This window comes from Dysidea avara, chromosome 15, assembly GCF_963678975.1.
Source record: "Dysidea avara chromosome 15, odDysAvar1.4, whole genome shotgun sequence".
Classification (NCBI taxonomy): Eukaryota; Metazoa; Porifera; class Demospongiae; order Dictyoceratida; family Dysideidae; genus Dysidea; species Dysidea avara.
The window spans coordinates 6068576-6093420 of record NC_089286.1 but is presented as its reverse complement, the minus strand read 5'-3'; the positions used below and the strand labels follow the sequence as shown (position 1 = coordinate 6093420).

The 24845-nt window shown below is 37.9% G+C and overlaps 2 protein-coding genes across 2 annotated transcripts; both read right to left on the bottom strand.

Moving 5' to 3' along the window:
* Positions 1–6014: 6014 nt before the first annotated feature.
* On the bottom strand, positions 6015–7159 carry LOC136245496 (uncharacterized). The gene has a single exon (XM_066037034.1). The coding sequence runs from the start codon at positions 7137–7139 to the stop codon at positions 6126–6128; it is 1014 nt and encodes a 337-aa protein (XP_065893106.1). The 5' UTR covers positions 7140–7159; the 3' UTR covers positions 6015–6125.
* Positions 7160–14251: 7092 nt separating this feature from the next.
* Positions 14252–15660, bottom strand: LOC136245235 (uncharacterized). The gene is made up of 2 exons (XM_066036726.1): positions 14714–15660; positions 14252–14640 (listed from the first exon to the last, which is right to left on the bottom strand). The coding sequence occupies exons 1-2, from the start codon at positions 15617–15619 to the stop codon at positions 14374–14376; spliced, it is 1173 nt and encodes a 390-aa protein (XP_065892798.1). The 5' UTR covers positions 15620–15660; the 3' UTR covers positions 14252–14373.
* Between the last annotated feature and the right edge of the window lie 9185 nt (positions 15661–24845).

Sequence of the window (24845 nt, the reverse complement as noted above, 5' to 3'; positions counted from 1 at the left end):
CTACTGCCAGAACTACTAAGTCGCTGTTTCACCAGTGGAATGATAACACCTGATCCTCCTGTAGTTGAATCCAATGAAGAACAAGATGAGAGTGAAGATGACCAGTTACCACCACTGGATGATGATACTGCAAATCAATCTACCAGTAGTACAAGTAATAGTACTGCTGATGTTGAAGAGGACGAAGATGACAGACTGTGGTGCTATTGCCGACAAAATGAGGATTATGATCAAATGATAGCATGTGATGGTAAGGACTGTGCCATTGAATGGTTTCATTGGGGCTGTGTGGACTTGACAGAAGAAACTGTTCCCACTGGTGAATGGTATTGTCCTGACTGTGCTAATCAATGAGTTAAGTGTCATTTTGTTAATTAATTACATAATTTACATAGATTACAGTAAATTGTATAATAGGCTTTGGTAATTACTAGTGTCATTTACAGTGTTACTATGAATTGTTGTCACTATTTACAGCAATTATTTTGACAATTAATTTCAATTAAATGGTACTACAGAACTACAGTGGTTATATAAAGCGCAACATATTGTAACTGCTTTATCAATTGGTGACAAGTTGTCATCTCCAGTACATGTAATCATACTAATGGGAAGTGTCGACTGTAAAATCATGTACTTCTGCCTGACAGCACCGATAACTCTCTCCACATGTATTCTTACTTGGGAGAGCTGTCTTGAGGTATCAATTCCAATTTACTAAGCTGAGGCTTTCCTCGTGTGAAAGGAGGATGCTTAACTTCTGCACACAGCAAACCTACACTTTCCTCAATGGTAAACCCTCTGTCTGCAAGTACAATATCACCTGGCAAAAGGTGGCGTAGAAGGCCACTATTTTCTGTCAGATGTACATCAGACACTCTCCCACCCCAACCGTTTGAAATAAAGGAAACAGAACCTTGTGGAGTGATGCCAATCAAGAACTTAGCGGTGTGTGTTTTTTGTAGTTTGACCATGTTTGGGCTCGTGCCTTTAGTGAGGTTGGCCTTTCAATGAAAACCTCAAAACAATCTATGATGACAGCACAACTTTGAAAAGCTTTTCGAAACACCATGGGCATAGTTTTCAGCAAGTTGTCTCTGTCTGGCCAATTTATAAAAACATGCAACTTTGTGTACAGCACATCAAGCCACTTGCTAAAGTATCGGCACACTGTTGAGGGGTGAACATCAAATCGATATCCCAAGTCTTGTATTCCTGCATTAGTCGAAGACGCATTAGAACCATAAGAAATTGGTCAAAAACACTACAAGAGCTTGTTGCAAAAGAATCAGGCAATCCAACAGTTACAAACTCAAATACAATTTCCAGTATCTCGTATGATGGCAAACCTGTATAATATTGAACTTTTATATCATCATTACGCAAGCTTTCTCTGCTGACCACCTTTGCTGTTAGCTTTTCATTGACCAATTCAAGATGTTTACAATGTTTCTTGGCTGTTGAAAGCTCATCTTACAAAAATCACATCTGAAAACTGGTTCATGATCTGTAGCATCTTCAGAAAAAGGCATCATGATTGCTTCGTCATCTTCCTCCTCCTCAAGGTCATCAGAAGTGTCATCTACTATTTCATCAGCAACTACTTGGTCATCAGCAATGTCTGAGGCATTATCAGGGTCAGTGTTACTTTCATCATCATCATCATCGCTTTCATTACCATCTTCAGCTTCTCCTTCATTCTCTTCCCTACTGGACAACGCTTGTTGCTGCACAACATAGAGCCGTTTGCGTTTGGTCGCCTGTCTTCGTTCAAATACAGCAGCACTATTCTCCAGTTTTCGCTTTGCAGGTGATTTAACCTGTGGAAATATTGTAGAGATATAGTTGGGTGTCAAAGCATCATTGCTTTTCTGGCCTGTCACAAAGTGCTCACTGCAAATCCAAGTATTACGATTGGGAACCCAGTTTTCATGTTTTACAGCCGCTATCCATTTACTTCGCTTTACAGGATACTTTATGGCTGAAGGAAATCGATAGAATGAAATTTTCCCCTTTTAATATGAATACATTGTGGCAACCAACTACACAACAGTTCTTTACCATCACTGTACACAATAAACGGGACACGAAAAGCAAGACACAAAAAGCCTGAGTGGTCTGGATTCTAGACCACTCATCCACTCAAACATGGCTTCGTCAATATTCACGTGATAATTGCGTAAGGTCGACACACCCCTTGCAAACTCTCTATAACATTCCCCCAACTATCGCGGCCATCTTAATTCTCGTGATGTCATAAAACGTCATTGTGGATAAGGCTCATACAGGCTCACAGTACCACAACTAGTGTTTGTAAGAACCTAGTAATAATTAGTGCTGAAACGATTAGTACTTTTTACTATTCAAATAGTTGTGAACAAAACAACCGAATATTCGATTATTCTTCAAGCTTATACTTCTATTGAATAAGCACTGAAACCTTTTGTTAGGGAGCAAAGTAAAGTCTATAAGCTATTTCTATCTTTTCTAAAATAGAATTTTTACAGCATAGATACATCACTTCATTCACAATCTTAAGTTTCAAGAATGGCTTTTCCTTCAGAATACAGTGTACAGAGTACTAATGATTATTCAAATGGTGTAATAACAAATCAAATAGTGCCATACCGACCGAATAGTCAAATAACCGAATATTCGTTTCAGCACTGGTAATAACCTTAGTCTCGTGTGGCCAGACTGCTTTTTCTCAGCACGGTGCTTATCGATTAGAATTATAAGTGCCTGCTTGAAAAAGGGTGTGGTCTAGAATCAATATGCCAACTCGTTTTACACCTTGAGCCAGAGCTTGGGGTGGTTAATCAACTTTCGTCATAAAGTGTATGCTACCTCAAGCCATGTACGCATTGAAAGATTGCCGGTAGTGGTGATGAGAGACACTGCGGTTGTTTTTCTAAGGATGAAAAAGGCACAGATCGATTCCTTGCTCAGTTCGCTCTTAGCCTTTTTGTTTTCACAAAGAATCTCATCCATATCCTTTTCAACCATAGAAAAACAACCTCAATGTCTCATCACCGCTACCAGCAATCGTTCAGTGCGTATATGGCTTGAGGTAGCATTCATTTAAATGATGAACGTTGATTAACGACCCTGAGCTCTTGCTCAGGGTGTGAAAACGAGTCGGCATATTGATTCTGGACCAGACCCTTTTTCGAGCAGGTGTTTATAATTCTAATTAATAAGTGCCGTGCCAAGAAAAAGCGGCTTGGCCATGCTAGACTATAATAACCATACTAGGCCTGAGTCAAATATGCTCAAAATTTTTTCCCTAAATGCTTCAAATTTTCACCTATTATGCTCTTCAGTGTTCCCAATATGCTTGCATTATGCTCCTAGGCTACCAACATTTTTTGCAATTTTCTTGGAACATGTTAATCAGTGAATGCTCAGAGTTTTGCTACAAAGTGACTGTTCTGTTAGAGAGTATCGATCTATACAATGCATTTGAGTGGTCTATTACAGTTTCCACTGACTGCTCTATTAGGGAGTATTGATCTATTTTCATGTAATTAAGTTCCATAGAAATGTCATGCTTTGCCATGTTTTATAGACCACAGCAAGTTGAAATACTCAAATTTTATTGGCTACTTACAGGTATCTAAATCTTGTAGATCCCTTGTTCATGTCTCAATAGATCCCCATCTCTGGGGCGATACAAAACACGACAATTACGCCTGCATGGGTGTCTAGATGGTAAGTGCCATTACAAGTTACAGGGGGCTTTTTCTACTCATGAACGCTACATTTCTCATATTACAAACAGCTGGGAAGGTACAGATCAGACTGGATACAGTCTGTATACAGTTTGGATACAGATCAGACTCATCAGAGCTAGTAACTTTGACTGGGAGGGAATGCTCTAAAACAAATGACTAAATAGTTCAGTGTCTAGCTATAATCAAATTTGGTGTATAGGATTTATATGGCATAGTTCAGCCAACTTGGTAGCTACTCTGTCTGTGGTGGCAACCACTAGCAGCTACTCTGTCTGGTGGTAGCAACCACTAGCAGATGTTGCACTGTAATCACCAGGTAAAGTGATCGTGAACAGATATACCAATGTAGTCTCACCAGCCAACATGTATTTTTCCATTGGTCATTTGGTCGTGAAGACAGTCTGGTAACATAGCCATGCATTAGCTAGTCACGCAGCAGTATATACGTACAGTATAAGGGTGTTTAAAGTAATACCAAAGTAATATTCCCTTTCCTATACCAAAGTAATATTCCCTTTAAAAGTTTTGTTGTTGTTGTTTGTTTATTTGTTGGTTTTATCATGATCAAACTACATATGAATGCACCAAAACTACATTTCTTGGTACCTGTATGACGTACACTTGTCTGTCTCCTACCCACTTTGGCTACACGATGCACTATGGTGATGTCTTACAAATAACGATGGTTGGTACACAAATCTACACATTGATAATAGTCATTTTCAAATGTATTTTTATATGTGTTGTACAGACTATTAAGAAGTGTAGTTTGTCTACAGATCAGAGTTGGCAGTTCATAGTAGTTTGTCTGGGAAGGAAACATTCTAAAGCAAACTCAGCACTCATGATATATGTATAGACAGACATCTGACGGAATAGCTCAATGTCTGGTCATAATCATATTAGTAGAACATTGTCCTATATTGTGTCCAACTTAATTGGTAGCCACTCTGTCTGGTGGTAGCTACCACTAGCAGATGTTGCACGAATGAAGTGATCATCAATATTATACTGTTACCAGTGCACAGAAGAATGACACAATACCATAAATACAGGAAATTTTCATTGTTGTCCATATCAATGAAAATTAAAACAACAATTTTTACCACCACACTGGGCACCACCATACCTATGGCACCACCCACAGGGAATGTTAGTTACATGATGCAGTCACGGTTAAAATCCATCACACTTCAGCGTGGCGAGCATCCACTTGTAAGGACCTTTGGTATCGTCAGGTTGAGCAGTGGGCTTACAGGTGGTAGCTATTGTTTACACCGATCAATCCAGCAGAGCTGTTCTGGTAGCTAGCAGGTATGGATGTAGAGACTATCTCTTTTCAAATGTACATGACCTTTGACATGTTGCTATGACATTGTTTCGCTTCTAGTTCAAAGTATTAAGTTTGCCGTAGTAAAGTTTCGTCAATTACTAAAATGACAAAAATACATATGTTGCATCGAAAAATTTCAATTTTGAAATTTTCGGTACAATGTGTGTAGAAAGGGGATGTTTGTATTTCGTGGTTGATCAAAGCATGTGGCCGCTGTAGACTGCATTTCTTACCATACGTATTTTCCCACCCATTTTCTCCATATCTTAGTAGTGTACACTTTTACTATTTTTGTAAGTATTTTTCATTGTGCTGTTCACAGCACAATGTCTCATGTACAGATGAAAGATGGAGGTATAAAGGTCAAGAACCCCCTTTATCAGTGTTGGGCAAGTTACATTTTAAAAGTAACTAGTTACATATTACATATTACTTGCAACTGAACTATTTAGTTACAGTTACATATTACCCATAAAATAAAGGAGCTATAATAATATTACATATTATATTACTTTGTGGCCACAGTCTTAAGCTGTCATGTGGGAAACTACCTTATCACATGACACGATTGCGACATGATTGCGTTGTTGGACAATGTGCAAATCTTGGTTATAAGTAAGAAGCTGGTGAATAAGCTTCATTCAGTAGGCTTCGTTACTTTGTTGTAGCTAGGCGTTACTCAGAGGATAACTAATGAGATTAGTAACTTCTTTACTTGTAGTAATAATATTATGTAATATTAGATTCATTACAGTAACTATATTACTTAGGTAACTATATTACTTAGGTAATGCGTTACATTTGTAAGTAAAGTAACTTGAGTTATATTACCTGTTTTTATAGCGTATTTCATTATATTACTTAGTTACCACAAAAGTAATAATATTATGTAACACGTTACATAACGTGTTACTCCCAACACTGCCCTTCATGCCGTTATGTCTAACTCTACTTGTACCATGATTTTATTTATACAGTGTTCAAAATTATTAGCACAAATAGTGTGTACCAGTTTTAGTTTGCTACAAGTGTACATGTACAGTTGTGATGTGAAGTGTTTACTGAATATAGAGCTCAACTTGATCTATCAAGGTAGAGCCAGTGGAAAATCCCTGTTCTCTACATATCCTAGCTTCTATATCATCTGTAGTGGTCCCACTTAACTCCCGGTAAAACCATGGTTGGGTAGTGTTGTCACAACAGTTGCTAGTGATACAACCAGATCCGTCCCACAATGGGTCATTGAAGTAGTAGGCAGAATCATTACGAATATTATCATTAGCTCCTGATTCACAGTAATAGTTAGTTCCTACAAAAGAAGGAGAAGGATACTCAGAACCAGGAGCACATGGACAGTTAAACTCATCATGTGTAGCCAGACCATCAAATAGTCCATTAGCATATGACCAAATATGTTGACGTGGGTTACCATGAGTGATTGATAGTCCATCAACATAGTAGCCATCTATTGTCTGTGGACTGCTTACCCATGTATATAAAGTGAAAGCAACTGACCATCCTTTCTGGTATCCTCTTGCTCTACCACACACTCTCTGATAACTTGTACCATTAGTGAAGAAGGTTGTAGAGGAGCAAGTGTTACTATTACTGACCACTTGACAGAAGCTAACACCAGAGTAAGTATCTTTACGCCATCCACTGGGACAGTCACCTCCTGTGCTGATATCAATGTTGGCAATTCTTCTCCATCCTCCTCCCACACCAGCACATGTGGAGATAAAGCCACTAGTTGCTGTCATGTTACAAAATGTCCACTGATTGTTGTTAATACGATAGTATCCTGACTTGTCACCAGTTTCAGGATTATTGTTGTAGATGTCCTCACAAGATGATCCAGTATAAGTCATCCCACAGTACACCTTGCTGGGACCATTAGTGATCCAGTAATATCCTGACCACTCATGAGATTCAGGATTCTTATCATAGATGTCCTCACAAGACTCACCAGGGTAGAAAGGTGATTTAAACTGATACTTACTACACTGTTCAGTAGCCATCACCAGTTCCTTAGTGAGGATCACTGTTATTATGAAGATCACTGACAAAAACATTTTCAACAAGCTAGCACACAACTGACTGCATGTAGAATGCAATGCAATATATAGTTTTATTTTTTAAGTGGTCGACAAACAGGAAAGGTGTACACACCTACGTACATATGTGGGGGATCTCTGCATGGCTGTGAATATTGCTCTACCTGGTAATTGCAATATTTAAAGGTAATTTGTTTACCACACAACAAAGGAAACAGTGAAGACAAGGTAGTTCCCCTGGTCAAGTAATGTAGAAGGATGAAAGAAATGAACAAGATAGTGAATCACTACAATATCAATACTTGTGACTAACTACTTAAACAATTCTACATATCTATTAAAAGTATGGTCAGATGGTTTGCTTGTGGCACCTTTGTTATACAGTACCGCTCAAATGTAATGTCATCTCACGCGAGTATTAGAAAACGAGCTAATTAAACAGTGCGGCACCCATTTCACTTGTGAGCATTTATTCCAAATGATATGGGATAAATGTTCGCAAGCAAAATGGGTACCACGCTCTTTGATTAGATTGTTTTTTAATTGTTTGCAATCTCACAAGATGACGTTACATTTGAGCAGTACCGTAAATATTGGAATTATTTGTTGATTACTAGACAAATCTGCCAGCAAGCTATACACAGCTGGGTGATACCCTGGTATTGTTGATAATGACATTTGATGTGTTTGTATACCATGTTGCTATGTGGTGTTTACTACCAGCGATGAGGTGTTTTCACTTAGCCTAAGTGAAAATCTTTGATTAAAGTATGCTAAGGTAATACCTAGAAGACACAGTCAAGACAAGTGTTAGATTTGTATTTTACAGCAAAACTTCACAATACATACTTATACAATAAAAATGTTAGCTACACACAAAGCGCTGAATGTCTTTTAATACAGTGTGCCAGCCAGAAACTTCTCCTTGCAGAGTCATATCAGCTGGAAGGCCATTCCATATATTGGCAGCTGTAGCCAACCAACTGTGCTTAAATCTGTCTAGTGTTCTAAATTTGCAGAACATAAGTGTTCAGCTGGGTCCCAGGAGTGAAGATGACAAGATCTGCGATGAGTTGGATCATCAAGTAACTGTGGGCAATAAGCAGGTAAGTTTCCACGTCCCTCTCCATCTAATAAACGACAAACCAGTCCCATAATAGCAGCATGTCAACGCTGAAAGAGGGGCATTTCTGACAAATGCCAGTAAAAGGTGGTAATAATGAGTTTACAACTTGCGTGATTTTGTTTAGCAATTGAATTGTTCTACTAAGTGTTGACATCTCTTTTTATGCTCTCCACCTACATCTCACCAGCCAGTATATTTTCATAATGCAATCATTGCTGTACGATCTATTCCAACAAGTAGTATGACAGTGTTCAATAGGAATGTTTAATGCAAAACATTCTTAAACATTCTTGGTTAATGCAAACTGATTACTTTATTGATACAAACATACCAGCTTTGTTCATCGACTTGAACTGTCACTACAATAAAATGTGTATTTGTGCATATGTGATGAACTCTAAATGTGATATACATATAATGTACTTCAGTGGGGTATGTGATGTGTAGGAGATGATGGTTCACATTTGCTAACTAATGAACAAATGTGAACTATCATCTCCTACACATCACATACACCACAGGAGTGCATGCTATGTACAACACATTTAGAGCATACCACACTATGATATGCACAAATACACATTTTATTGTAGTAGTGTGTCTGTGTAATGGCTTAGCAAAAAATGAGTTTATTTATAGCACATAAATTCAATGCTTTTCTATACATCCTACTACCTGTAAATGATAAAGGATGTCAAAGAACACCTAATTTTTAACACTAGAATCATCTATAATAGCAGAAAATAGTTTTTTATTTACAAATCTTAGTGTCATGTACACCACACTGCTTGTCTTGTGTGCTTCACACACCATATCCTGAAAGTGTGCCTGCCCCCAAGGGTGTGCTGCTGGGTAAGTGTGCTATGACCACCTCAATATTAACAGTACACTGTGTGTTACTGCGAATTAATGCCTACGTGGTGGTGGAGAAAGAAATGGGACACAAAGGAGGAAAAGGTAAGTCCATAGTGCATGCACTGTAGCTGCTGCAGTTCATGAAAAGGCGAAGCATTGTTGAACATGCAGTGAAAAATCAAGCTTATAGTGTTAACCATAGTCAAGTTATGCTTGGCTAAAGACATCAGTTAGTTAGTTAGTCAGTTAGTAGAAAATTCAGTAAATTTCTTCAAATTCCGCAGAACCTTTTTGATGGGGCTGCTTTGAAGACATTTTTGGTCTTGGCTAACTCACCAGTACCATTACACTGTTAGTGAGGCTGGTTTTGGATGATATTTTTTGACGAAAACACCCAACCCTACTATACAGTATCACAATTGTCACATGTGTATGTGAAAGATGGAGGGATAAAGGTCACGAGATCCCTTTCACACGGTTATATCTAAACCTCTAGTACCATATATCTACGTATTGCTGTTTGTGCAATTCATTTAATGTCAGCAACCAAAACAATTACAATATTCTAATAAATTGGTGCATACAGTGTGTGCCAGTCTCAGTTTGCTACAAGTGTACACGTACAATTGTAATGTGAAATGTTTACTGAATATAGAGTTCGAGTTGATCAATTAAGTTAGAGCCAACAGGAAATATATTTTCTCTATATATCCTAGCTTCCATATTATCTGTGGTGGTCCCACTTAACTCTCGGTAGCTCTCATGGTTGGGTAGGGTTGTCACAACAGTTGCTATAGTGATGCAACCAGATCCGTCCCACAATGGGTCATTGAAGTAGTAGGTAGAAAAATTCCTAGTGTTAATGCTTCCTGATTCACAGTTCCTACAAAGGGAGGAGAAGGATACTCAGAACCAGGAGGCAGGAGCACATGGACAGTTGTTTGATGCTGAACGATTATCATATAGTCCATTAGCAAATGTCCAGATGTGTTGACGTGGGTTACCATGAGTGATTGATAGTCCATCAACATAGTAGCCATCTATTGTCTGTCCTGCTTCATGATATCTGTTAAAAGCAACTGACCATCCTTTCTGGTATCCTCTTGCTCTACCACACACTCTCTGATAACTTGTACCATTAGTGGAGAAGGTTGTAGAGGAGCAATTATTTGTAGGGTGAACATCACTGACCACACGACAGAAGCTAACACCAGAGTGAGTGTCTTTACACCATCCACTGGGACAATCACCTCCTGTGCTAATATCCATGTTGGCAATTCTTCTCCATCCTCCTCCCACACCAGCACATGTGGGAAGAGAAGCAACTGCAATTTCTGTCATGTTACAAAATATCCACTGGTCATCATTAATACGATAGTATCCTGACTTGTCACCAGTTTCAGGATTATTGTTGTAGATGTCCTCACAAGATGATCCAGTATAAGATCCCACAATATACTTTTCTAGGGCCATCTAATATCCAATAATATCCTGACTTGTCATGACTTTCAGGATTCATGTTATAGATATCCTCACAAGACTCACCAGGATAGAAAGGTGATTTAAACTGATACTCACTACACTGCTCAGTAGCCATCACCAGTTCCTTAGCAGTGTTGGGAGTAACGCGTTACGTAATATTATTACTTTTGTGGTAACAAAGTAATATAACGAAATACGCTATAAAAACAGGTAATATAACGCAAGTTACTTAACTTACAAATGAAACACGTTACATAAGTAATATAGTTACTGTAACGAGTCTAATATTACGTAATATTATTACTACAAGTAACGAAGTTACTAGTCTCATTAGTAACGCCTAGCCACAACGAAGTAACGAGGCCTACTGAATGAAGCTTATTCACCAGCTTCTTACTTATAACCAAGATTTGCATATTGTTCAACAACGCAATCATGTCACGTGATAAGGTGGTAGTTTCACACGTGACAGCTTAAGGCTGTGGCCACAAAGTAATATAATATGTAATATTATTACAGTTACTTTATTTTATGGGTAATATGTAACTGTAACTAAATAGTTCAGTTGCAAGTAATATGTAATATGTAACTAGTTACTTTTACAAAGTAACTTGCCCAACACTGTTCCTTAGTGAGGATCACTGATATTATGAAGATCACTGACAACATTTTCATCAAACTTGTATGTAACTGACGGCAGTTATAAATCACTGGAGTATTTCACTGGAATGGACAAGTGTAGTGGAATACTGGAATGACTATTTAGGGCAGACAGAAATATCAATTTGCTATTTTATTCATATGCTATTGTGGTGAAGTTATTTCCCTCACATAGATCTGATCTTTTATATATATAGCAAGTTGCACACAACAGTTATTAAACTAGACATAGTATTACAGGTTGTCACTCAATATATTAAAGTCCCTATTACCGTTTGTGTTGCAAAACCAAAGTTCACTCGAATAATTTCTTTGTGCTGGCTACTTAGCAATGGAATAATTTCATCAGATGCGTGCAAGTGATGTGCCTGAAACATAGGCCATCTTGCACAAATACAAGGTAGACAACAGTGGTAATATGCATTTCCAAAGTTAGATTGTTGAATTCCTCCAGCAACATAGCTCTGCCATTCTTCATGTTGAACGACAATGTTATTAGGTGCTTGAGTTGGCTTTTGTGTACTTATGCTGGCATCAAGTACAGAGAGATATGTTTCCATTTATAAACCAGGAGCTTATAAGCTGGGCCTTTGGCGCTTATGAGCTCCTGATGAAACAAGGATGGGTAGAGCCTGTTGAATCAGAATTGTTAGTAGGTGATGTCATTTGAATGTTTGCAAACTGTGGGCTATAATTTTACATTGAATATGGCACTGGAGAAGGTAATGTGGGAGTAACTGACATGGGCATAGTAGGAGTATAGTGGTGAAAATTGGGCTGCTCCATGATCCCATGGAGTATGAATGATATATTTCTGCCGGTAGTTGTCTTGAGGTATCAGTCGAATTAGACGGTGTCATGGATTTTTTATCTTGTGATAGTACCCTGAGAATTCAATCAATTTATTGTTAGCCTCAGATGTTGCAACAACATGTGAGCAAATTCCAAGAACTTTGTAATTTAAGCAATTGCCATCACAAATGAAGCGACCACCTTTACCAGGTTTTACTAATTAATGTGGTCGCTTGCCAGATGTAGTCTTAACCATTCTTGCTTCTGCACCATGGCCAGGAGCTAGAATCAGACTTTCACTGGATGACAAAATATTTCTGCCTTTTTCCATATTCCTTCCAGTGATGGATGGAATAATCCTTGAGCAAAGGATCTTACATCAATAGATAAGCAATCAGATTGAGATATAGCCTGAGTGAGACGAAATTTTGAGTTTTGACGATTTTTAAAAGATTCTATATCTGGCTGCCAGTAAGTGTTTTCTTGTTTTTAACGCTACATTTGATGTTAGATGGACTAATATTATTCTGTAAAGGTGATTTTGTCGCATAAGAAGTTTCTAAGCTGGTTTTTAAAGGCGGTATTTTTGGCAGCACGCATCACTTTGATGCAAACCCTACTTAAACAGTTCGGTAGATACTATGTGTGGCTGGTGAAGTATCTCTGTTTGGCTATGAATAATGCTCTACCCAGTAATAATAAGGAAACTGTAAGACCTTTAGTCTAGTAATGAAAGGAACAAAACAAGGTAGTGAGTCACTACAATTATCAATAGTTGTAGCTATGATTCAGATGGTTTGCTTGTGAACATGGCTTACTTGCTTATGGCTACAAATATCACTGTTGAAAAAAAACTGTGAAATAAGTTTTCCCATTCCTGTTAAGTATGAAGTCCCCAGGATTGTGTTGACGTCAGGTGATTCCAAGTGTTATGGGGGGAAGCCGGACATCAACTCTTTCCCCCCTTCCTAGTGAAAAATAAGGTTTTAAAAATCTTTACCTTAGCTATTTGTCCGGCACTTCATGATATTTGAGTGTGGCTTGACGTACAGTGATACACAATCCTGAAAAGTGGACGTGGCTTACAAAAGAGGCTGGACTGCTGCAGGAATTTTCACATAGTCAACCAATTCTGATAGAGATTCTGATCGCAGGTAGCTAGCAGCAGACCTTCAAAGTTTTTGACAAAACTGCGAAGTCCCTATATGGTAGCTCATTGTCTGGCCGTCACTGAATTTGATAGGACATTGTGGCCTATATGGTTTACCAACTTAGTAACCACTCTATCTGGTGGCAGCTACCACTAGCAGATGTCGCACTGTTATCACTGACAATGAATATAATATTGTATAGTGGGAAATTTTAGAGGGATCAAACTTCTGCCAAACAGTGTAAAATCTGATTTTCGTGTTTTTTAATTCACAAAAGTCTAGAAAACAGATTTGGTAAGTATGTGTATAAATCTGAAACATTTCACGATCATATTTTCACGAAGCTATCATTGCTCGCAAAATTTACGAAAGGTTTTGTCCCTCAAAAAATTTCCGACTATACGGTACTGTTACCAGTGCCCATTTGCATACTGTATATTGAATGTTATGGATGCACAATACAGTGTGTAGAAAGGTAATGTAGTGTTAAAATTTTCAGAGTTTTTGATCAAAAAGTTGCTTTTTGTGGCTGATCAGGCATTTGGGTTTTGTACTTGGTAATGTTAGATCAAGTGGTCATAATTTTTGTGAAGTCTTGGTTAGACTTTCTGTGTTATTTCAAGAAGAGAAGCCATACATACAGTACTACCATTGGTTATATAGCTGTCCGCCTATATTGTCTATCCATCTACATTCTTTTTTTGTCAGGTTGCTTAAAATTGAACAGATTATCTGGCAACTCCAAGTTTGTTATTACAAAATGAATGTTGACTCTAAACTTGGTGAAATTCTTTCTATAGACCGCAAGCATGACCACAAGCAAACTCAGCTTACCCATAGCTTATAAGCACTTTTTGTTGACAGTACGTTGGTATGTGCATTTTTTTTCATTTAGTCAACCTTTTATGCGCTTTTTGATACTTTGATACACGTGTGTTATATTATTTTACTGTAAAGTTTTTCATGACATCCTTTTCTCTCATTCTTCACCTATTTATCTCTTGTGTATCCTTTCCTACTACAAGGTAATAGGTAGGATATAGAGCAGGAGTATAGATACCACTTAGTTGAGTGCACTATACAGGCTCACTTGAAATATATGTGATGTAGGAAAATTACTACCACAATGGTTACCATATTCTATAGTTTGCTACAAGTGTACATGTACAGTTGTGATGTGAAGTGTTTACTGAATATAGAGTTCAAGTTGATCAATCAGGGTAGAACCACTGATAAATCCATGTTCTCTACATATCCTAGCTTCTATATCATCTGTAGTGGTCCCACTTAACTCTCGGTAAAACCATGGTTGGGTAGGGTTGTCACAACAGTTGCTAGTGATGCAATCAGATCCGTCCCACAATGGGTCATTAAAGTAGTAGGTAGAATGGCTATATGAACAGGAATATATGCACAGAATAGAGGTCTTGTAGTTTTGGACACATCTGTCTGACTAGCTGCACTGGCAAATCAAAGCACAATATACAACAAGTAAATTGGGGAATGTCATCATTATAAATTATTACTATATATGTATTATTAGTTCCTGATTCACAGTAATAGTCAGTTCCTACAAAGGGAGGAGAAGAGTATAGTGAACCAGGAGTACATGGACAATTATATTGATCATAAATATTTAAATCATCTCCCGGACCATCATATAGTCCATTAGCAAATGTCCAGATGTGTTGACGTGGGTTACCATGAGTGATTGATAGTCCATCAACATAGTAGCCATCTATTGTCTGTGAACGAGATAAAGTAAAAGCAACTGACCATCCTTTCTGGTATCCTCTTGCTCTACCACACACTCTCTGATAACTTGTACTATTAGTGGGGAAGGTTGTAGAGGAACAAGTGTTATAATCATCACTGACCACACGACAGAAGCTAACACCAGAGTGAGTGTCTTTACGCCATCCACTGGGACAATCACCTCCTGTGCTAATGTCCATGTTGGCAATTCTTCTCCATCCTCCTCCCACACCAGCACATGTGGGAAGAGAAGCAACTGCAATTTCTGTCATGTTACAAAATGTCCACTGGTTGATGTTAACACGATAGTATCCTGACTTGTCACCAGTTTCAGGATTATTGTTGTAGATGTCCTTACAAGATGATCCAGTATGAGTCATCCCACAATATACTTTTCTAGGGGCATCTAATATCCAATAATATCCTGACTTGTCATGAGATTCAGGATTCTTATTATAAATGTCCTCACAAGACTCACCAGGGTAGAAAGGTGATTTAAACTGATACTCACTACATTGCTCAGTAGCCATCACCAGTTCCTTAGTGAGGATCACTGTTATTATGAAGATCACTGACAACATTTTCAACAAGCACAAAACTGACTGCATGTAGAATGCAATGCAATATATAGTTTTGTTTTCTATTTGTAACAGTGGACAAACAGGAAAGGTATCCATGCCTACATATGTGAGGCTGGTGAAGTATCTCTCTGCTTGGCTGTGAATAATGCTCTACCTGGTAATAATAATATTTAAAGGTAATCAATTATCTCACTTCAAAGGAGCTGTAAAGACAAAGTAATAGCCCATTTTCAATAAGGCTAGAGTATGCAGTGCACTTTTGACTTCTTGTATGGCTTTACTGGAGTACTTAAAGTTAACTGTGAAAGCCTGTTTTCCATAGACTCCAATGTATTTTGACATCACTTTTGATTAGCTGTTAATCCGGTATACTTTGGTGTGGCAATTACAGGTTTTCAGAAGCTTCTGGAACCACTCTATTAGTTGATTCTTGTTGAATAGCGGTGACCTGTTAATTATGACATCATTTGTGCACGAGTTGTCTTTAGCAGCTAAAACAGACGAGAGAGAGCTCTTTTGTGAGGTACGCACTTAGTGGTAAAGAAGTGGTGTTTCTGGTAACCTTCCTTACTCCTCTAGCCTTTGTCTTCCCTGCTTTCTAGTCTATTACACACACAAATGATGTCATAAGTGAGCAATAATTTATACTGCTGCATATTAATGTTAACATTTATCACAATTCTTACATGGTATGAACCACCAACATGGACTGGCTTAAAGAGTACTCCTTAAAGTTTATAAAGTTTCATAGCAGTCACCAATACTGTGAATTATGCCCAAGTAATGTGTGTAGAATGAGAAGGCTAAAATACATTGGAGCCATTGAAAAACATGGTTTCATGGTTAAAATAAAGTAATCCACTGAAGCCATAAATTTAATTAGATTCCTTGGTTGGTTATTGAAATTGGACTATTCCCTTGGTCAAGGCTGGTAAAGTAATGTTGAAGGAGGAAAGGGTGTTGAAGGAGGAAAGGGTAGTGAGTCACTGTAATTATCAATGGTTGTGGCTGAATACTTTAGAAGTATGATTCAGATGGTTTGCTTGTGGGTTATGGCTATGAATATCACTGTTGAAATGGAGAACTCTGTGAAACAAGTTTGTCATGCCTGTTAAGTATGAAGTCCCCAGGCTTTTGTTGACATCATATGTGATTTCAAGTGTTATGGGGGGGGGGGGGGGGGGGGGCTTTCCTGGTGAAAAGTAAGGTTTGAAGAATCTTTACTTAAGCCATATCTGGGACTTCATAGTATACCAGTGTTATAACTACTGGAATTATCTATTGATTACTAGACAAATCTTCCAGCATGCTATACACAACCAGGGTTCTGCCCACACTGTGGTTCAAAGTAGCCAGTACCTTCTTAAATCCAACTAGTACAATTCTTACATTTATCACTGATATACATACTCCAATATAACACACAGCATATCAGTTCATGTTTACTTTAGGCCACCACTCAGGAATTACTTGGCAGAACCCTGCATAGCTGGGTGATATCCTGGTATTGTTGATAATGGCATGTGATGTGTTTGGATACCATGTTGCTATGAGGTGTTTACCACTAGCCTAGTAGCTAAGTGGAAATCTTTGAGTAAAGTATGCTAAGACAAAACCTAGAAGACGCAGTCAAGACAAGTATTAGATTTGAACTGTATTTCTCCCTACCCAATGACAAATGGCAGTAAAAGGAGCTAGCAACTTGCATGATTTTGTTTAGCAATTGAACTGTGGTTAGTAAATGTCATCACCTCTTTTTATGCTCTCCACCTATGTCTCACCAGCCTGTGTGTATTTTTTCTTGTCATATAATGCAATCATTGTTGTACGATCTGTTCCAACAGGTAGTATGACTACATTTAATAAAAATGTTATTGTTAGCATTCTCTATCCTCCCTCCCCCCAATCCGCAATCTCACATAACTGCCTTAACAGTGTGATTACATGAGACTACCTTATAGGGTAGAGGTAAGCTTTGTTGGAGGGAGAGAAAAGACAATGTTATTCTGCTGATTGTCTTTATCTCAGTATCACCTGAGAATATGAGGTTGAGTTCGTTAAAAATGCATCTGGCATGTGTGCTAATGCTGCCATTTTTTGGCTCCCTCCAAATGTTTCTAGATCACATTTAGATGTAATTGTGAGTCAGAAAATCTCCCATAGCTAAACAGTTTAGAGTTACATAATAACATTACTTATGCTGTAACAAAGCAATATAACGCATTACAAGTAACGAGTAGTATATAATGGATATTACATCCAAAAATTGTGACCGTCTCAGCGAAAACCCGTCTTGTTTGTACAAGCATGCGTATTGAGAAAAATGAAATTTAAAAAAAAAAGTGAAATTACACGTGTTACAAAGAAAATTTTACACAAGTTTTAATCAAGCCATTACTTAGGAAAGGAAGTGTTAAATCGACTAAACCTATATACCATCATGTTCGCCTACTCATGGGGAGTTCGAAAATCTTTGTTTCATTTCTGTAGCCCCAATGATTTGCGTGGCACATGCATTTGTTTACGATGCGGTAGATGTAAACAAAATTGTCATTGTTTCTCGCCTTCATACACCTATGCACAAGTGACTACAGGGCTAAACTACACTTGTGTCACTTGTAGTTGTAGGCTGGGAACATGTATTTAGAAGATTGGGCTTAATTTATAGCTTGTAACCAAATACAAGATGTAATAATATGTAACATACAGTAGCTGTGTATAGTGTGTACTTGTACGCATGCGTGTAGTGTATTTGGGAAGCGTCAATAAGAATAGTATAAGGAAAAACCACACGGTGTAAAGTTCCAGCCCTTGTGCTGTAACAAGGTACCCCAGCCTACACCCAGCCCCACATTACTTTGAGGGCTGTTACTAGTTACAGTCCTCTGAGTAACGTGTAATATGTATGTAATATGTAACTCGTTACTATTTTTCTGGGAGTAATATGTAACTGTAACATGTTACAATATATAGTGTTACATTTTTAGAGTAGCGACCCAACTCTGCAAGTTTGTCTATGTAGTAAGAGGTCACTGTGTTCTTACAGAGTCTAAAGGATGAGATTAACCCTAAAAAATTCCATAGAAACTTGTTGAAAGTCACTCTGAATGCATATTTGGGGTAGGGAAAGTGAGGCTGGTTTTGTGGTGATGTTTTTTGGCTAATCATTGTGGCCCCTACTATACAGTACTACTGTACTGTATGATTGGCTAACACTCTCTAAGACTGACATATATCATTTACTGCAACATGCACTCTACTACTGAGTGACTGTTCTAATAGAGTATTTCAATTACACATTTGCTACACATGTTTGGCTTTTGATCGTAACTACTCCTATTACTTTCAAACCACAAAATGATGGTTAACCTCTATGTACTGCTAATTTTCAATGTGTTCCTGTAAAGGCTTTACTTTTTAGGCATAGCACTTGTCGTTATTAGTTCAAAATTGCTACAAATCATGTTTAATGTTTAATTAATGTGACCAGATTTGGGTAATTGTGCAGTCATGTGGTCGCTACGCTCATAATTTGAAGAAAATTGAGGTTAGTGATGTGCGATAATAAGTTTGCAACTATATCGATTAATCACGATAATTGCATCATGATACGATAGTTATCACGATAGTAAATCCAAATGATAAGATGTATAATGTAGCACTAATTTTGCTTATTTTCTATGAATACGGGTAAAGGCACATCCTGTATACCCGAATGCATATATGTCATGCCAAAATACAGCAAAGTTCAATCTCAGAAAACAATTAGAATACATAATTGAATAAACAAATGAATGCTGTAATTGTTCGAGTAATTCTGGCGATGTAAGAAGGTATAATATTGGTGCTCACGATAATCTCAACTGAAGCTATTATCATATCACGATAATGAACCACTGCGATACGATTACCACACTATCGATATTATTGCACATCACTAGACTGTGTTTGCCTTGCAACTGCTTTAAAGCACCTTGGTACCCCTGTGTCTAGGCCCCTTTTTAATTTCTTGTCTTAAAAACCATAAGACGTATATATCAATAATAAAATACAAGCGCTTATTTAATCAATCATAACTCATGACTGCAACAAGCTACAAAGATGGGGCTTGAGTCAATCTGTTCACCATGAAGTTACTGGCACATTGATCAAGGTGTAGTGTTTTCCATGTACGTCTCCATGAGGACTGAGAAGAAGGCCATTTCAACAATTAAATGACGATGGTAAACTTTATTTCTACCATATCGTAAATAAATGCCCATATATCTTACAAACCACACACTATATAACCCAAAACAGATTTTCTTACTACCAATGAACAGGAGAATCTGGTGGTGTATAGATTTTATTGATTTGAGCTTTTTTTCAGTAGACACTGAAGCGATTAAAGATTGTGTAAAAGTTTTATGTACCACCTGTATTTCACCTGGTTCTGCTCAGCAGGTCACATGTTAGTCTACACTTCACATCAAAGAATACTGTAAACACAAGGTATTTCCCTTGGTCAGGGCTGGTCTAGTAATGTGGAAGGATGGAAGGAACAAACAAGATATATCTGTAATATCAATAGTTGTAACATCTTGTTAATACCCAGTAAAGGTTTACATGAACTAGGGTGTCTTTAGTACCACACTGACAAGCATGATCAATCAGTGGCTTGTTGTTTGACATGGAGATAAATCCTAATTGGCAGTGAACTTGTAGGTATGTGAAGAGTTTGCCATCTCTGTTAAGTATGGAGTGCCCAGACATAGTCTAAACGCAATAAGTGTTACTGCATAAATGGAGAGTATTTATGTACTGTATATTAGGGATCATGGTCTTTTCTGGCTATTTTTTATTTTATTTAGTGGAATTTTCTGCTGACTGACTGCCTGACCGCCTGATGCCTTCAGACAAGTGTAACTTGATAACAGCTATGTCTACAGGATTAATTTTTTCACTGTTTGACTCATGACTGGTGTTTTTGGCATACTGCAGTATGCATGCTTCATGTGTGTCCTCCTTTGTGTCCCATTTATCTTAGTTGACAGTGCAAGATGTCGATTCATGGTAGCATTGCATGACAGCTTCCCTATGTTTGACAGGAATTGTCTGAGTTTCTGTTGTGACTGCAGAGGTCCTTTTCCTAGTGTTCTTTGTTTGTAACACTGTGTAACGGGCTGAATATTGCTGACAATGAAGTGCTTTTAAAGTAGGTTGCAAGCCCATTTCTTTAAGAGACTACCAGGGCTGAAATGATCGTGGAATTTTAGTATTCGAGTACTCTCTAGAGTTAACGATCAAGTACTCATGAATACTAAATACTTGTAGTCATACCCTTTTGAAATGTTGTATACTGACTTTAAACAATTTGCTGCTTTTTCAAGTAACAACAATGATATACATACTGTATCAAAGTACTGATGTTAGTGTTCCTGGCAAGAAACTATGCCAATCAAGCTCTGTAGCATTCACTGTGCCACTCCCTGATGGAAAATGAAACATGTGAGCTGGGTCATGTGATCTTAATGAGTGCTCAAGTACCAATTTTATTGTTGGAGTACCAAATCCTAGACTACTTGAGTATTTGCAGTATTTCTATCAACCTTAGAAGCCACACAAGCATATTTAATTTTTTTGGTTTCTTAAATAGCATGAATATATTTCAAAGTGGTAAAATAAACTGTGTTAGTCACTTTTCTAAGGGTGCCTATGTTTTTGGTATAAATGGTACCATACACATATTTTTTTCGAGGCATTTTATTTTCGTGAAATTCACGAATGGTGCAAATATCATTAAATTTTAGTACTCGAAAAAAAAATTGGTTTGGATCCCAGGAACCAGTACCAGTAGCTATAGTCTGGCATACCGTAACACATGGTTTGTATGTGGGGTGGGGGAGATGAAGGGAGGGGAGTACCCACACAAAACCATTTGGCACACACTGAGGTAAAGTGATGCTGTGTATCAAGTGTAGGCTAGCTATTTGCTCTTGAATTTTAATGTCAGGTGCGAAGCACTGTTAGAGGATATCTTGTCTATCAGAATATCTGGACTGCAACTATAGGTGATGTCCTCAGCTGTGAGAAGGAGCCCCGAAATGCTGTGGATCCATACGCGGTGGCTACAATATTCGTGGATGCAACTGTTGGTCACATTCCACGAGAATATTCCTGTGTGTTTTCAACATTTTAAGCCATTCTGATTCCATTAGCTGCACCATAACAGGTAGCCAGCGGCTCAAGTTGATAATGAGGTAATAGCTGATAACAATGATGCTTCCAAGTTGTCAACTGGAATGGGACCCAGAGATACAGTGAGCGTTGATGACAATATCACTACTGTAAACGATACTATACTGCCAACTGACAGTGATGTTACCATGGCACAAGACACGCCTGTCACCATTGCCACACCACAATGCTACATTGCCAGTGAACATTCATATGCAGCTAAGCCAACACAAGGAAACCTTACTTTAGGTGCTTGTTATAATGTATGGTTAAAGTTTAAAGGTATTTCTTTATGTGATCAAGACCAGAAAATCCTTGAAGAAGGTGGAATGCTAATTGATAAGCACATAAACTTTGTACAAAGACTGCTGAAGCATTTATTCCCAAATATACACAGCTTACAGTTGACACTATTGCAAGATAAGAATCATAAAGAGCCAACTACTAATCGCATACAAGTACTACATGTGAACAAAAATCATTGGGTGTGTGCTGCATCTATGGCATCAAAAGAAAATGAGGTTAATGTCTATGACTCAGCATACAGCAACTGGGATCATATATGTTACAAGCTGTTGCAAACTCAGTTCCAATGCAGCAAGTGTAATGTTAAATTTGTTGATGTGCAAAAGCAAACAGGAGTTACAGATTGTGGTTTGTTTGCCATTGCCAATGCAACAACAATTGCTTTTGACGGAAATCCTTCCAAGACACACTACAATGCAAGCATCTTCTTGAGTGTTTCACCACTAAAACTATTCTTTAGAGTTAAACATTATTCATAATGTATGTCTAGACTAGTGATTATTCATTACATAATTAGATTTTCAATTGTACAACAGATCACAAGTTGAAAAAAAAATTTACAATCTAGCTACAGATATGTTGGTTCCAGTAAGCACCATATGTCACAGCACTACAGTATTTCTGATAGGATATCTGTTATACCTGCTGCACGAAATCCACTGACGACAAAACCACTACCTTTAATATAATCACATGCTTTTTCCAGCCACTGAAACCCGAGTGGTTGTAACAACGATAAATGGAGATCGATAACCCTTTGTCATCGTTCCCAGCAAGAACTCTCTGCTTTTATGCCAAAAGCATACCGTTCTTGGAAACTAGTGATCTTTAACTGGCTTGTTGATGCTTAAATCCAAGGGCTGTAAACGGTCTGTACAATGTGCAGGAACTTTCACAAAAGAAATATTGTAGCTCTCTAAAGCTGCAAGGAAGCCTTCCGTTGTCTGTGCCTTGAACTGATCAAAGATCACAAGAGCTCAATGGGTATTACTTAATTTCAGCTCAGCCTTTGTTTTCTTGATGTATGGAATTAGAATTGTGTCCAAATAAATCACTATTGTCTGTTCATTAGACCAGTGATTTGGTGTTTATGTTACATTCCAACCATCTGGAACTTTTGCTTTTGGAAGACATGCAGGAGTCTTTCCAGCATAAATCACCTGTGGTGGACGAAACTTGCCACTTAAAGTACGAGAAAGCAATGCTGTCAGTTGTCGGTTGTTGTCACTACCCACTATTTCCACCCTCTCGGTACCCTTAACCCAGACATACTTTAAGCCTGTATGGTCCCAGTTGATGATGAGATCAGCAGGGATATCTTCCATGAAAACTTTAGTTCTGATGTCTGCCAAGTATTGCTTCTTTAATCCTTCAAAATCTGTGGGGTCAACTTTAGCTTTTGTTGTTCCATGCCATTAACTAAACCCCTTCTTCCCAGTAGCCGCCTAGCCCAATGTGGGGTTATGTCAAAAGGACCTCCATTTTCTGCTAACAAATTAGCATCATATGAGGTTACTACACCTATTGCAGTGCCAATTGTAACTTTGTATTTACAACACTGCCACTCCTACGTATTGCCTCAAGAAACTGCCTTACTTCTGTCTCTAGGTGGTCTCCAATTAGCAGGGGTCTCCCTCGTCGCTTAGTTGGTAGTTTGACTACTGGACTTCTCTTCCTCGACTCATTGTGTTTGTCTTTCCAGCCACGGACGGTAGTCTCTTTCAACTCAGGGAATTCTTTCGTATTATCAAAATGTTTAATGGCAGTAGTAACTCCATGTATGGCTGCGTAGCCTCTAATCTGAGCCCTTTCTTCATCTGAAAATCTACCGTATGTTCCTCTCTGCTTGCTTACCCTATCGTCTTGGATGATTCACTTGTTAATCTCCTTTTCTACTGCTTGTATTCTTGCCTTTGGTATGGAAGGTGGCAGCTTGTCTTCAAGTGTAAGGTTTTTCAGTTTAAAAAAATCCTGATATCCATTGAAAGCACTCTGCGTCATTTTGTGCCGAGTTACTGTATATAAATAGGTATAACAATTATTATGCAATAATTATATTATGCAATATTTGTCACGAGATACCGCTTCCAAGATCATGTGATATGTAGTAGAAGATGCATTCGCAAAAATAAAAGTGTGAAATACTTGAAAACAGGCTGTTTGCAAAATTTACATGCCTCTAAAAAAAAACGTGTATACGGTACCAATAGAAATAGTATGTTGCACATCTGTGGTTTGTATACCTTAACCCTCTATGCTTTGTAACCTATTGATCTGGATGGACACCCAGCTTCTGGATATGGTTATCCTTTGCTTGCCTACAGACTGTACAGAGATACAAAGTTTTAATATATTTACTATTGAGCATTTCATCAATACATTTTCTATTGGTTTTATTTTTGTCAGGTTCTTCATGCATGATATGATTGGTAATTTTAATGGCACCTAATCCAATATGAAATAGTATGATTGCTGTACAAGATACGCTGGTGCCACTTCTGTCAAGGTTCTTCTGGTATCCTGTTGTGTACTGTCATTGAAGTGAGAACACAAGTGAACATCTTGGTAATAAGGAAATAAAAATATTCATTTAAATATTTAAATAGTGCAACCCTTGTACACAATTTTGGGGCTCGTGAGCTACCTTTCCTACCAGCCAGACATAATGCATGCCCTCACAGTCAACTACTGAACTGCAGTCTCAACTTTGTTTTTCTTTGTAAATACTATTTGTCTGAATTCAGCTCTAAGGTTTACTTGTTAAACGGTGTTTGTTTGCTATCATGTTTATTGTTAGCTA

Excerpts from the sequence above, each read along its gene's own strand:
- LOC136245235 (XM_066036726.1), bottom strand. The coding sequence starts at position 15,619 with ATGGATACCTTTCCTGTTTGTCCACTGTTACAAATAGAAAACAAAACT. Across the intron at positions 14,641-14,713 it reads GAACTAATAATACATATATA|TCAGACAGATGTGTCCAAAA; the intron begins GTAATAATTTAT and ends CAGTGCAGCTAG.
- LOC136245496 (XM_066037034.1), bottom strand. The coding sequence starts at position 7,139 with ATGTTTTTGTCAGTGATCTTCATAATAACAGTGATCCTCACTAAGGAA.